At 42.0% G+C, this 15,109-nt stretch overlaps 1 protein-coding gene across 6 annotated transcripts in view; it reads right to left on the bottom strand.

Moving 5' to 3' along the window:
• Positions 1-10,474, bottom strand: part of pitpnm3 (PITPNM family member 3) — a 132,136-nt gene extending 121,662 nt beyond the window's left edge. For 3 of the 6 annotated variants that reach the window (XM_033631877.2, XM_033631879.2, XM_033631880.2), the window contains exons 1-2: positions 10,002-10,473; positions 9,625-9,836 (exon numbers count right to left, since the gene is read on the bottom strand). In XM_033631877.2, the coding sequence (XP_033487768.1) occupies positions 9,625-9,649 (25 nt within the window). In that variant the 5' untranslated portion in view covers positions 9,650-9,836; positions 10,002-10,473. Of the gene's footprint in view, positions 1-9,624; positions 9,837-10,001 lie in introns of all 6 variants that reach the window. The other 3 variants (XM_078167008.1, XM_033631878.2, XM_078167007.1) reach the window with 3 other exon arrangements.
• Between the last annotated feature and the right edge of the window lie 4,635 nt (positions 10,475-15,109).

Below are 15,109 nucleotides of genomic sequence, written 5' to 3'. Positions count from 1 at the left end.
ATCAACCACGTCAAGAGGAAATCCAATAATGTTTTTGTCCTGCGCATGGACAGAGGAGGAAATGAGAAGTGCCTCTACCCCCCCGTTTTTAACATGCAACAGTGCAGATGGAAATCACAGGGACCTGACTAGACGTGTACAGAAATCCACAAAGAGAAAATGAAATAGACTCACTTTGATTCTGTGTCTCTTCATGCCACAGTGAACATCCCTTGGTTCCCAGAAGATAAACAATAATGAAATGTCTGCCCGGTCCTCTGTGAGCTGGAAATAGCTATTAATAGCCTGTCCTGTAATTTAATTAAACCTCATTTCAGCACAGAGTCAAAATCAATCCTTACAGCCAATGAGAGACATTGGGAAGATTGATCTCTTCTCAAAAATGTTGGATCGTTCACAGATTCACCTTCCAGACAGTTTCCTCCTGGATGCTATTTATCTGCACTGCAGATCAGTGCTTGCATCTACTGCTAATGGACTGCTGTGCCATTAAAGGTGATAAGCACCGTTACTAAGCCTGCACTTGTGTCTATGCAACAATGGCCACATATAGGACTGTTCGTCCAGCCTGAGGATGACTGCATGTAAAGGGGCTACATTATTAACTCCATGCTCTTATGGTTTTTAATTGGATACACACTAGGTGAAAAGACAATTACTTCATTACAGCATGCTGATGACGAGATCACAAACTATATATTAGCTGCAGCTGCATCCTAAATATAACCCTACATCATTGAAATATCACTATGAGCTTCTGAGTTTGAAGAAACAAGTTGGCTTTAAAGCTAGAATGGATGGTTTTCCAATAAATTAATAATTTCTCCTTGCCACAAGCACCTAAAAACACCAAAGAGCAAAGTAGTCCCTGCACTGTACTGCAGTATCAGGCAACAATAACATAACTCTGACAAAAACATACTGTTTCCTCCAGGGGCGGAACAGGGGGTGGATTCTGGGGCTCAAGCCTAGGGATGCACCGATCTGATATCTGGATCGAATATCGGCCCCGATATCATCAAAATAGATGGATAGGGTATTGGAAAGTGCAACCTATACCTGAGGCGATCCTTTCCCTTTAAATCTATTGTGACGCGAGCTACATCATACGTCATGGAACGAAGGAGAGAATCTGCTGTGTGGAGGTATTTCACACTATTTCAACTGCTGTTGCACAATTGTTTATTTTTGTGTAAAAATAAATAGTTCATCATTGCATTAATCTGTTTTATTTTATCTTAGGAAAGAACTGTGTAGTCATCAATGCCTGATGCCTCTAGTCTTTTCTGTTCTACATGTAAAAGTATATAGCTTTTTAGGTCAACCATGGTATCGGATCAGTATCGGCTGACACTCAAAGCCACAGCAGCGGGATCGGTACCGAAAGTGAAAAAGCTGGATCGGTGCATCTCTACTCAAGCCCCAAATGTTTTCTCAAAAGCCTCGAATCTATACTATTCACTACCACAGGGATACTCAACTTGCTTTACCCAAGGGCCACTTTTACAAAATAAAAGGAGTCCAGGGGCCAGTTTCTAGGAATTGACGAAATTAGGGGCTAAGCCTGCACCTATCGGGGTTTCGGGAGATCCTCCCCTGGCGCTTTTTTCCTTAAACAAGCTCTATCTTGATGCTTTCTGAGGCACTCCAACACCTTATTAACATACAAAACACAAAAAATCCCACTGTGGATCAATTTATTTTCATTGTGAATTGGAAAATGGTCGGCCGGCCACCTGTCACCCTACTGCAGGGCACATTTGGCCTGCAGGTTGTAAGCTGAGTATCACTGCTCTAAAGAAATGTATTATAGTTGCAGAAATGTTATTCTGTTGGACTAATATTCAGTTTAGAGTACTGAAGACCACATTTACGTGGCATTTTTTTGGGATCCTTCATTTGCAGTTTGAGCAGCCCCCAGCAGATTTGTCAGCTAAACATTCATTCTGTGAACTTCACTCTAGAGTATGAGCCAACCCTAATTATGTAATGCAACTTAAAAATTGTAACATCAGACAATTTTTGCCTACTTTTAGATGGCAAAAGTGAAACTTAGTCATCCTCAATATTTGTTGTGTTGTTGTTTCAGAATGATGAAGAAGGTTGGAGAACAACTACATACAAAAGAGGATGCAGGCTTTATGGGATGATTTTTTTCTTTGGTAACTATCATGTTTTTCCTAAATGATGTGCAGATTTTAGGCCTTCTATTACCTAACATGGCTTGAAAAATAGGGCATATACCAAATAGGGCTCAACCCAAACCCCCTTGGTTGGGGTTGAGCCCTGAATGTTTACAACATCTGGCTCCACCACTGGTTCACTGAACCTACAGCATGTCAAGCAAGTGTCAAACATTTGATCTATACAACATATCAAATTAAATGGAAGTTAGTGTCTGCCTGGAAAAACACACTATAGACAGATTGGGCTGTTTTCACTATTTAAGCTTTGATTATCCACCTCCACCAGCTCATAAGTAGAGTAAATATTCCAAGATGTCTGTCAGAGCGAATTGCTTATTTTGATTTTGGTGCTAGGTTGGTGGTGTACAGTGGGTTTATCCCTCTGTCAAACTCTAAAGATTTCTAGTTTACCATCACATAAGGCAAAGAAATGTGGCAAATGTTCACACTTTTGAAGCTGAAACCACCAAATATTTTAGCATTGTTGACAATTTAACTGGATGCTATCTGACAGATGCTTCCAATCAACCAAGCAATGTAAATTAGCCACACGCAAAATGGCATAAACCTACTTTAAACATTTACTCCACACTAGAAGATTTTGCTAATAGCATTAAAGAGCCGAGTAAGCGCACATTTAAAAAGCCTATTTAGAGTCTGAGAGCTTCTTCACAGTCAGATATATAAAGTGATTCACTAACGGCGAGATAGAAAAGGCTGTTTGTACCTTTCACTCTGTATTCAGACACCAATGTGACGTCAAGACATTTGGCCGTGACAAACAACAAGACTTGTGCCCTGCTCCAGGTGAGACGGTCCCCCGCCATCGCCTTGTCTCCGACCTCAAATAGCAGTGCGCCAGCTGCTGCGTGCTCTGTGAAGAGCTGCTCCCTGACACAGGCCCAGTGTGCTTCCCCATGACAAGTACCTATTAAATTTAAATTAGTACTGTTTTGTATGATCAAATAAAATAACAGAGGTCATGGGCTGAATGCATTAGCACACACCTCTGTAGAATTCAGAGAACATTGTGGTGCTGCTTGTTGAGCAGGCTGTCTGGGGACCATTTGCTGGGATGACGACCCAACACACACCAACCGTCCAGGTATAATAAAGTATGTAAAGTATTAATCATGTCTCAAACTATGTGATAGGAACTAGGTTTGGGCAATCACTGACAGCATGAAATGAAACTATTTGTGAAGTGCCAGTAGTGTATTTTAAGAAGCAAAACATCAGATTCAACATACGAAAACTGCCAAATAGTTTCACTGTTCACCTTTACAGAGAGACGGCAGCAGAGAGAAAAGGAGAGAGGCTGTTCATCAGCATCCTTCAGCTCTATTTTTAGCTTGACGCTGAATCTCAGCAAAGCAGCAGGTAGGCTACCCATTTATTTTATTTGGACAGCAAATGAAAAAAACACCCCTTAGTCCAGACTGATCCAATTTCATCAAATATGGGGAATACAAAATGCTCAGAGGTGTTATACCTCACACTGAGTACTAGAATGGTTCATGGAGTCTGAGGGAGGACATAGTAATAGTTAGACTCTGAGAGTGAGTGCTGTCTTTTAATGAGATCCTGTACTGTCTGATTTATATTGTCATGTGTTGCTATTGTTATGTTATGTGGTTGTGGACTGCTTGGCTTATCGTGGCTGCAAGCCTCATTTCCCCCAGTGGGACGAAAAAGCTGGACCGAACTGAACTGAGGATGATGAGGATGACTGAGGGTCATTAGGAAAACAATAGTTCTTAAAGACATTTGGCAGCACAAGACCTGTTTGGCTTCAAGCCACAGGTCATGCAGTGTGGTGAAAGGAGCCTGAAGGAGAGAGAAACAGCTGTGTAACTAAAGAGACTATGGTTAGAACTCCCGTACCAGCAGGTTAAATCGTGGGCACCACCTGCTCAGTGCCAATGAAAAGACTGAGATGTTCACAGTGTCAAAACAATTTAAAATACTGTCCAGATACTGGCACTAGATGAAATGTTGAGGGATCACCTAATGACGACAATTCATCATAAGGGGGACGTGACTGTGTGCACCAAATTTAATGGCAATCCATCTGTCAAGACACTTCATTCCACAAATATCAACCTCGTGATGACGCAAGAGGGAAAGTCAGGGGCACACCACAGTGATTAAAGGGACAGTTCACTCTCAAAATCAAAAATACATTCTTTCCTCTTTCCTGTAGCGCTATTTATCAATCCAGGTTGTTCTGGTGTGAGCTGCAGAGTGTATCGCTGCGCAGAGAGAAGCCTGCATCTATGGCAAGCTCACCTGGCATCACTGAGCCCGCTAATGTTACTGTTCAGCTGAGGAGGACACAACCAATGTTTACATCTTGCGCTGTCACAAGCATGAGCCTCTAATCCATGAGTAGATGCACTCTTCCTTCCGCACAGTGACACAGTTGGCGGGTGTAGTTGGGTAGAAAGAAAATAGTTCCTACATGAAACTGCCCACAACAAGGTCTGTGCATTATCTTGAGTAACGGCGTCATGATTTCTGGTAAGAGACTTTGCTGTTCAGTTTTGCAAATGTGTTTTTTGGAGCTTTAAGCACCACAAGTTGAGTCCAATCTAGTTCCATTATATTGGAGAGAAGGCAGATATCTCTACGGCTGATATCTCCAACACTCACCAACTCACTCCAGAACAATCCAGATTGATTAATAGCACTACAGATAAGCGGAAATATAACTGTAATTGATTTTTGGATGACCTTTCCCTTTAAGATTCATCTTCATTCTTGACTTCATACTGGTCCATTGAGAGATTTCACAGTATAAATTAAAGTATTGACCTAGTGGTAGATGATAATTAAGGGCTCAAGAAAGTTATTAGGATTCATCATCTGGGGACCATGAATGTCTGTACATGGCAATCCATCCAATAATTGGTGGACCAACCAAAGGACTGACCAACACTGCCATCCCTGCAGCCATGCGGCTAACATGACTAAAAAAATTGCCAACGTTTGAGTCACACCTGCTTTATTTTGAGGAGGAAGAAGCTTTACTCAGCACAGCCCTCATAATTCCTAAGTCATTATTAGTCTATTATCTTTCAGTATTTGGATGATTAAAACTGCTGCTCTTTTCTGTTTTAATAGGCAGTCAATGAATCTGGGCACAATGCCTTTGTTACTGCAGAAGCTGTGAAAAGGCACTGCAAACTGTAAAGCCTAAATAGTCTATAAATGCTGGTTGCCATACTTTACAGCACACCTGTATTATCCTTGCCTTTTATTTTACTGCCCCTAACCTTGATAACAGCGTGGATTTAACTCTCAAGTGAGCCAAGAGAGAACATTTAAATTAGAATTAAGAAGTGTAAAATCCCTTGCAGCCCTCTTGTAATTGAAAATGACAAAGATAAGATCTGCGTTTGTAAGTGAAAGTCATGAAATTAAAAAAGTCTGCCCTGTCCATATTAGCTAGACTTTGAAGAACAATGTTTCCATGAGAACTGCTTCACTTTACAAGTCATACCGTGAACTGAGGTCAAGCAATATTTAATGAAAACAGATACGCTGCATGCTTGAGAGATAAATGCACTACCAGTAAACCCACACAGTGCACATTGCTTTCAATCTGTCACCAGCCTGCTGGAGCATCACAGGGTTCACATGATTTTATAGAGCCGGGTGAAATAATGTGAGGCCTTGCAGTGTAGTTTCCATTAGCGAGTGAATTTTACGGTGAGGCCTCATGCAATATGATTAAAATTAACTGGAGAAGACATCCAGCTGCAGCTGGTGAGAAAAAAAATAAACTTTTCCATGCATTTAAAGAATCTAATTTGTCTTGTGAGATTGTCTTCTAAAAATAGTACTATTTGCTTGATCTCTAGAGTTGAACAAACTCTTCGTGATCTTGGAGGCTGCAGCCGACATAATTATGTACCAAAAAATGGTACACAAAAAATGAACATGCAAACAAACTCTTTATAAACTGTGATCCAAACATATGTACCTCAGTTTGAGAATGAAAAAGATCTTCAGCATCTTATGTTTGTATTTATTCCCTTTCATATTTGTAGGTTGTGTCTACATCTCTAGTGTTGTTTGTGCCTAAATCTAACCAGACCTCAACCACAGCGCTGTCACATCATAAAACTGCGAGACAAGACTATTTCCAAGCAGCTTGCAAGTTTCACAAATCTAGGGCAACCATCTAGCCATGACCATGTTTATAGCCGAGCTGGGCCTTTTATTAACCCTTTTATAGGCTTATGACTCATACTGAATCTGCTGTGCTGCCAGTCTTTGTTCAAATCATTGCAAATGTTTCTTAGAAAGAAAAGTGTTGCACTTGCGTTTAAAAAAAAAAGATCAAAATCAATACAGCAGAATCAGAGATATCAAAATTTATAAAACACACATTGTTCTTCCTTGTCCAAACCTGGTGCCTATATTACCCACAATGCAATAAAAGCACCAACAGTCCAGTCAGAAATTTGCGTGTTATGCTCGTAGTGGTTATGTAGCCTTGAGTTGCTAGCGACAACAAGAGATGAGGAGTGGGCTTAAGAGGTCTGGTAAGATCACCTCCTCCTAACTCCATATCTTCAGCCTAGGGCTGCACGGTATATGCGGTAGACGGTAGAAATGATATAAATTTGGCCCACGGTAGAGATTTGCGCTCTACCGTCCTATCGTCGATGACGTCATCGCACCTGCCTCAGTGTGAAAATGGCTGCGAGCACAGAGACAGCGGAGCAAGAGGAGCTGGTTCACGTCCGTGATTTAGCGTAGCACGTGCAACATGTGTTGCTGGAGAACTTGTGAGTGAGTGAGTTAATGTTTTATGAACAGCCCCGGACTTCTCAGACTCTTTTAGCGACTTACCGCTCAGAGGGAACTCATTCAGTGTCTCCTCTGGCAGCAGCACAGCGTCTCTCCCTCTCCTCTCTCGCCTTGTGCACACGGGAGTTGATTTTCGGCAAGAGAGTTTGTCATAAACCTTTGGTAATGTAAACCTATGTGACGCTAGGGGCTCCACAAAAAACTCCATATGTGAATGTGTGATAGTTGTGGTGTCATAACAGCCTGTCACAGGTTACAGCGTGATGATTAGAGGAGAAATGGCAGAGCATAAAGGTCCAGGTGGAAAAAACACAACTCAGTCATTTAGGATTTTGCTAAAAGAAGGAAATTACCTTTTGATATAGATCCCAGGGGACATTTTGCACCATAGAGTACTGGGTTTTAATTTTGAGTTTTGAGATCTGCATTCTGCACAATAAATGCTTTAAAAAATACATTATATCTTTGCTTTTGTTGTTGTTGTTTTTTTTATCAATTTAGCTTTGCTAAGGGACAACAAAACCCATTCAGAAACACTTCTATTATAACTTTTACACTTAAATTTATACCGCGATATATACCGTTACCGTGAAGGGATTTGATTTATACCGTGATATGAATTTTAGGTCATACCGCCCAGCCCTACTGCAGCCCTGACCAAAGCTGACTCAAGTGACATCACTCAAGGCAATTTAGCAGATCTAACACAGCTCCCTCTGAAACCACAAAGTTCTTCCCACAACTTTTTCACATGCTCCTGTATTAGGTTAAAGCAGCTCCTGATTTCGGCCTGGCACTTGATTCAAATCAGCTTGTTGTCTTCAGTGAAATATCTTATTCCTGTTATTTCAGAGACTTTACACTTTGTATGTCACTGCAACCTCGTACCCAGTGAAGATGTTACTTTAAATCTCAGGCTGCAATTAAAGCCCAAACCACACTGAATAAAATCCCCTCTCTATTGTGACACGTTATGCCACAACTGAGACTATAATGATCTGATATTTTATTGATCCCTGCAGGGAAATTCTCTTTCTGCTCTCGCCTCGCAGAAAAGGTCAGAGCACAAACGCCACATAGCCTACTGAACAGCAAGCAACAAGCTTGAAGAGATTCACCGACTTGCTCAGAGGCTCTTCAGCAGGGCAGAGATGCATGACAACATAAGGAAATAAACCCTGGACCTCCGGCTGAAGAAGCGCCTCACCGGTCACAATGCCACCCTGCTGCCCCTAGCATGATTATTGGATTTTACATTAACTTGACACTGGAGCCTGTGAGAATTTAGGTCCATCAGTAAAAAAAAAAAAACAGTCTAAAAATAAATATAAAGGCAATAAAAATAAAGAAACAGGGCTTTCAGCAGTCTCATAGGCTGTAGAAACTGTGAAAATTGCCATGATGCCGGTGCATAGAAAAGATAATGTGCAATCCAAACAATTGTGGATGGATTACTGAGCGAGCCTGCTGGGCACAGGGGCCCCAAAGTGTCGGGGGGCTCCTTGGCCTTCACTTGCAGAATGTCACTCAAATGAACACGTACTGACCAGGAAGAGACTCAAAATGACCACAAAGAGATGCAAAGGAACCCACACAACTACAAAAAGACACAAAACAGCCTCAAGTAAACACAAAATTACCCCAAAGACACACGTAAAAGATGCACAATGACTACAAAGAGCCACAAAACCACTGCAAAGTCTGTGTCTTGCTCCTATGCAGGAGAGGAGGTGGGGCCCTTTCATTTCTGTGCCCAGGGGCCAAATGTCTCATAATCCACCCATGCAAACAATATGAAAAAAAAAAAAACACCATCCACTGTCCAGCCAAAGAAAGGAAAGCACTGCATTTTTTGGCCAATTTTTTTTTTAAAATGCCACAATGCAAACAGGTGCCATTTTCGAGCGGCAAAATAATCTCTCCAATGTGCAACAATAAACCTTTTATGCTACAGAAATGTCACTACCCCCAAGGCATGCTGATGCCATCCTGTCAACACAGACTGCCCCACATACCTCATATCCAATTTAACAATCAAATGAGCCATGAGAACAGCCTGCTATTATTAGCAACACTCTGAACTCCCAGGTATTATTCTTTTCTATAACTTCTACTGGTTTAACCTTGTCCAGGCTATCTGGAATAAAGAATAGAGTACAGTGTCCTGCATCAGATTCTGTGAGTTGTAAGTTCTTTTTTTAAATGCATGCTCACATCCTGAATTTTAATTGCTGTTGCCAAAAATAGTATCATCCCCATATTTAGAGCGTCACACATACAGTAGTTGGAAGCAGAAACAGGTGCCCACAGGTCTGTCTGCAGGTCACTAACAGTTCACCTCTCCACATTTGATTTTTCTGTTTAGGCTATTTGACCCCTGCAGCGTCACACTATCTGACAGGTCACACCAGACAGACTGAATCACAGACAAATATAAGGACACACCGGGCTGCACAGGTCTCTTTGACACGCAGTGGTCCGTTTGAGACCGTCGCACATTCCTACAGATTACCTCCATCCATGCAGCAGCAGGCGGCTGTGCGCGCCAACATCCAGCAGCCAGCACGAGACGCGGGTGTCTACCTGTTAGCACGAGACCATGCCTGTGGTGTCCCCTTACCTTTGCCTCTCGTCTCCTTTGACATAGTGTCCTCTCCCGTGTGTCTCCGTGTCTGCGGTAAAGCCGTCACGTTATTCTGCGCGGCAACGTGTCGTCGGATAGTTAATTAAACAGCGGCTCTTCCACCCTCCCTCTCCAGCCTGCTGCACCTTGACGCCTGCCAGACTGAAGCAGGCACGGGAAGCTACAGCTGCCGTGTCGGTCTCCTCTCACTGTGTGGAGAGAGAGAGAGAGAGAGAGAGAGAGAGAGAGAGAGAGAGAGAGAGGGGGGGGGGGGGGGGCAAAAAAAAACATAAAATAAAAAATCTGCAGCTGTGTTCTCATTCACCTGTGTCAGGTCCCCTCAGAGCACCGACCCGCCCATGCCGCATACATACTTTGGGTATTTGTTGTGTCTGTGCAGACTTGGCTCACATGTCATGCCCACCCAGCTCTCTCTCTGCTCTCTCTCCTCTCCGCCGCTAACATCAGCCAGAGATCCTCCGAACAAGACTTGGTCTGCAGCTCGACTGCCTCCAGCGGTGCGCGCACGTCCGCGGCTGAGGCTGCTGAAGGGCGTCCGTCCTCTCCTCCGTCACCGTTATGCGAGTTTCCAAAATGCCCAAGAAGAAGTATCCCATGAAGGAAAAGCAAAAAAAATAGCTCCTCCGCTGACTTCATGCATCAAAACCACAGCAAAAGCTTTAATGTGGAAGCTGTTGTCATCGGCACGACTCATTTATTTAGCCTAAATCCATCGGATCTGTCACAGCAGTATGAGTCATGCAGAGAAATATTACAGAATATTAAATATAAAGTGAGTAAAAGTCATTGGAATGTGGCACAAGTAGCCCATGCTGTATGTCCTCCCAAGGGTGTGGCTGTTATGTGTACTGAGCCAATTAAAAGAAGATGGGGTGTGAAGATGACAAGCAGAAGGACAGTACATCCCATCTGTGCAGGAATATTACAGGAATAACACAGAACATCAAATATAGAGGAGGCTTAAATTATTTTGAGAGTCACATAAAGCTTTTAAGCCATTGTGTATTTCCAAAGGCGACGGTTTCGTTCCAACATTGGAGGGGACACGTGAAGTAGTAATAATTTTCTGCATTCTGGTGACTTTAATGTGCTGCTTTGTGCATTTTCTGCATCAATTTATGGTGCAAATGTCTTTAATTTTGTCAGAGTAAAAGACATTGTGTGTGTAATGTGTTCTAACTATTGAAGAGGGCATGTCCCCCGTGTCCCCCCCGAAATCTATGCCTGTCTTCCCTTCTTTGAGGTGGAGGATGAAGAGAAGGTGAAGTTTAAGGATGAAGAGCAGAAGCAACATCAGTGTAGGAATATTACAGGAATAACACAGAATATTAAATATAGAGAGTGCCACATCAAGCTTTTATGCCATTGTATATTTCCAAAAGGGAAGGATCGTTACGCCATTGGAGGGGATACATTTGAAGTAGAGGGTTTCGGGGTCCTCTGACTGAATATTTTGAGCGCCAGATACTTAATTTCCTGCATGCTGGTGAATTTGTATGCACTGCTTTGTGCATTCAATATCAATTTCTAGTGCAAATGTCTGTAATTTGTCAAAATAAAGTCCTCTGTGTGTGTCTGTGTGTGTGTGTGCTGCATCTAAATTTGCTCTAAATATTGTCCCCGTGCCCCCCTGAATTCTACACCTATGTATCTTCCCCTCTGTGAGGTGTGCCTGCACATACCTAAAAGAGGATGAAGAGAAGGTGAGGTTTAAGGATGAAAAGCAGAAGGACACTAATTCACTGCAAACTATGATGAAGGGGGATTGAGAACCAACACCCCGGTCAGCCATCCATCACTGCAGCAGCAGGTGCCACCCAGGTCACGTAGGGGCAGCCACCCGGGCAGGAGAGAAACTCAAGAAGTGCCTCAAAACAAAACCAAACCTATCAAAATAAAACGCACTAAGTCTGATTTCTTTTCTCCTCTTTTTGCTCTCTAGGGATAAAAAAGTAATGAAGCATATGAATCATGTTCCCTCAGCTTTAAATCCTTTAAATCCAGTTGTGAGATCTGGTCTAATCTGACGGATGCTTTACCTAATGGGTGCCTCTAATTCATTTTAAGCTGATCTTGACCTGCACTACTGTAATACTTGACCTGAATTGCTGCAAAAAAGGTTTTCTCACAGAGCGCTGATGGCTCACGTCACACTATGTAGTGGGTGAAGCTGTTATGATGTAACACCTGCTGCATTCATCCCTCCTCCGACCACATTCAAGGTCACACAGAAGAATGGTCTGGTGGCGGTGTTATTTGGCAGCCACGTCCACACAAATGCATATTGATAGAGGAAAACGCCTGTGGCCAAACCACCGCCCTGGAATCTGAGAGCCACACACACCACATTACCAAACTCTACTAGGATACATACATGCAGCCAGTTTATCATGAAAGCCAATGGCAATAGGCAATACATTTCTGGCCCTGAACACTTAGCTGAGATCGCACCAAGAAAAAGTAATAGGAAAAAGCCTCAAGGCCAGGAAGCCAGCAAGACAGATAGCACTGATTACACCAAATGGCTGCACTGACGGGATTCAAGTGAAAAAACTAAAAGGCTGATTGAATTAAGTGAATTTCTTTTGTAAGAAGAATTCCCTCCACGCCATTGAGGACATAACTTGAATTCTACATGGCATCCGCATCAACCGACATCAAAGAGGGAAAGAATACTAAAAAATACATTTAAATAATCCGGGTAATTGATGATTCAGTGCAAACTTCCAGGCAGCTGTAATTAATTGCAGCATTAGACTTTGACAAAACAAAGTGCAGGCACACAGTAAGGTGTTTATGGAGGTAGATAACCACCGCAGGGCTTTTTGGAAAATAAAGATCTGTTTCAGCAATGTAAGGTTTTGTGGGAGCCATTAAAGAGTCCCAAAATACAATGCTTGGCAGTCAGCAAACCTGAGTTTAGCACTTGAGGTGAAGATTTGTTGTTCTTTCCTGCTTGAGAAAAAGACTCAGCAACTTTGTGGGCGTCGAAAGAAAAACTATGATTTCAGCACTTTAAAAATATGATGATTTATACTAAAATATTCTTGAGCCTCTGGGTAACAGTGACTCTTAGACAAGGTGGGGTAGTAGACAGCACTTCACATTCACAGATTGTTGAGTGAAACCTGTGCTGAGACACACCATATATTACCGCTCCTAGTGTTTAAGAAATTTGGCTGTTGCGACCTTTTTGTCCTCCCTATCAAACTATAAACCTTTTTAAAGACCATAAGAAGTTATGTTGGTTTGCTGGTATGAATATGATTGTGAGGAAATGCTCAATGTACGAAATGAGGCATCCTTAGCCTTAGCACATTGTCTCATTTGCCCTGCACTTCACATTTGCACTTATGACATCTGAACATCTGGCTCTTTTTCACAAATATTTCTTAAACTTTAAATTGACTTTTCACCCTTTATATTTCTTCTTCCTTATCCTTTGCACTCGTCTTTGGCAGGGCATCAGAAGTATGCCTCTGCACATATTATTTATGTCACAAATACTCCTTTGAATTCTTTAACATAAAGCTGCATAGTCCAATTTTAAACATTTGTTTATAATGTACATATAAAGTAAATAAGGACGTTTACTCTTGTACTTGAGATACTTGCACTTGACTTAAGTATTTATGTTTTATGCTACTTTATACTCGGGAAATATTGACTCCACTATATGTTATTTATTTCACAGCCTCAGTTACTGGTTACTTTCAGGTCAAGCTTTGCTGTACAAAAAATGCAGCTTCAAAAATGTGATGCACTGTTATTTATATCCATCCATCCATCCATCCATTTTCTAACCGCTTATCCTCTTGAGTTGCAGGGGGGCTGAAGCCTATCCCAGCTGACATTGGGCGAGAGGCAGGGTACACCCTGGACAGGTCACCAGACTATCGCAGGGCTGACACATAGAGACAGACAACCACTCACACTCACATTCACACCTATGGACAGTTTAGAGTCACCAATTAACCTGCATGTCTTTGGACTGTGGGAGGAAGCTGGAGTACCCAGAGAAAACCCACGCTGACACGGAACATGCAACATGCAAACACATGCAAACTCTGCACAGAAGGGCTCCCACACCTGGGATCGAACCAGGAACCCTCTTTTTTTTGTGAGGCAACAGTGCTAACCACCACACCACCATGCCGTTATTTATATACAAAGTTATATACAAAGTTCAAATTAGATATACCCAACCAGCTGCTGACATGTTAATGCATCAATAATAACAATATATGAAACACCCTGAAAGTGCAGACAAGTCTTCTGATTCTTTCATAATTTATTCTGCTCATCTTTACCTAAATACCTTTTTTTAACATTTAAATGCACTTACAATTGAGTGTTTTTATGTTGTGGTTCGCTACTTGCACTGACGGATACAAGTCTTTTATTCAAATGTTATGTTTTATTAAACGTCCTTTTTAGTTTCTTTTAGATATGATGATTAAGCAGTGCATGGCTGATCATTGTGCATCAATCACTAACCATTAGAAAAACAACAGAGCTTTACTTGTAGACAGAAGCTGGCTTTGGTTTATGAGCCCACTGTTAACTGTAATGATTGCTGAAAAGCAGAAAGTTGAACAAGTTGATGAGTGATGTGCTCGTGGGAAAAAAAGGTCACGCTTCTGCTCCTCCTGCTGATGTGTTATTCTCTGTGTCAGAGTCTATTCTCCACTGTATCTTACACTGTAGGATAAAAATAATAAAAAAAATTCTACATAACTCTATTGTATCCACTCTGCTTCAGACTCACATCTGCTTCAAAGGTGACAGATAATCTTTTCAGTCTCACAACTCATCAGTGTGATTTCAGCTGGTTATCTGCAGGGACTCTGCGTTGTTGCTTGTGTCATAACTGGCTGCTGGATCTGGGAATGCTAATTATCCCCCAAAAGTAAAGCTGTGACTGAAGTAATGATGCAAATAGTCAAAAGCTGCGCAGCAGTAGCAGGTGTTTCATGAGATCTGAGACTGTTGATGAGGCCTCGTAATAATTTGAGAGAAAGGAACTTTGACAGAGTAAAATGCAAACAATGCCACAATTTGCTCAGTGAAGGCAAAACAGAGGACAGCAAAGATGAGTAATAAGATTTCATATCCATCTAGCATCAGCTGAGAATGTTGCATAAGCTACCCAGATGTCACAAAGCAGCCTTGATCTACCTGCATGGCACAGTGCCCCTTCTCAATGCATCATGAATATATTGCAGCCAACTGTGTCCTCACCAACTCTGAAATTAGCTCTGATGATGAGTCAGTGCTGGCCAACGGCAAGGTCAAACCTCTCTGACCATTTGAAATTATAATAATATGCAAACCAGGGCTAACTGTGAGCTATGCGCAGTAACATCTGTTTGTGAATGTTCATACTTATGTGACAGATGTTCGCTGTACATAAAGATATGTAAAAGTAAATAAAGTAGGAGGCTGATTATCTGGCTTGCTG

This window comes from Epinephelus lanceolatus, chromosome 4, assembly GCF_041903045.1.
Source record: "Epinephelus lanceolatus isolate andai-2023 chromosome 4, ASM4190304v1, whole genome shotgun sequence".
NCBI lineage: Eukaryota > Metazoa > Chordata > Actinopteri > Perciformes > Serranidae > Epinephelus > Epinephelus lanceolatus.
This window is presented reverse-complemented; position numbering and strand designations above follow the sequence as displayed.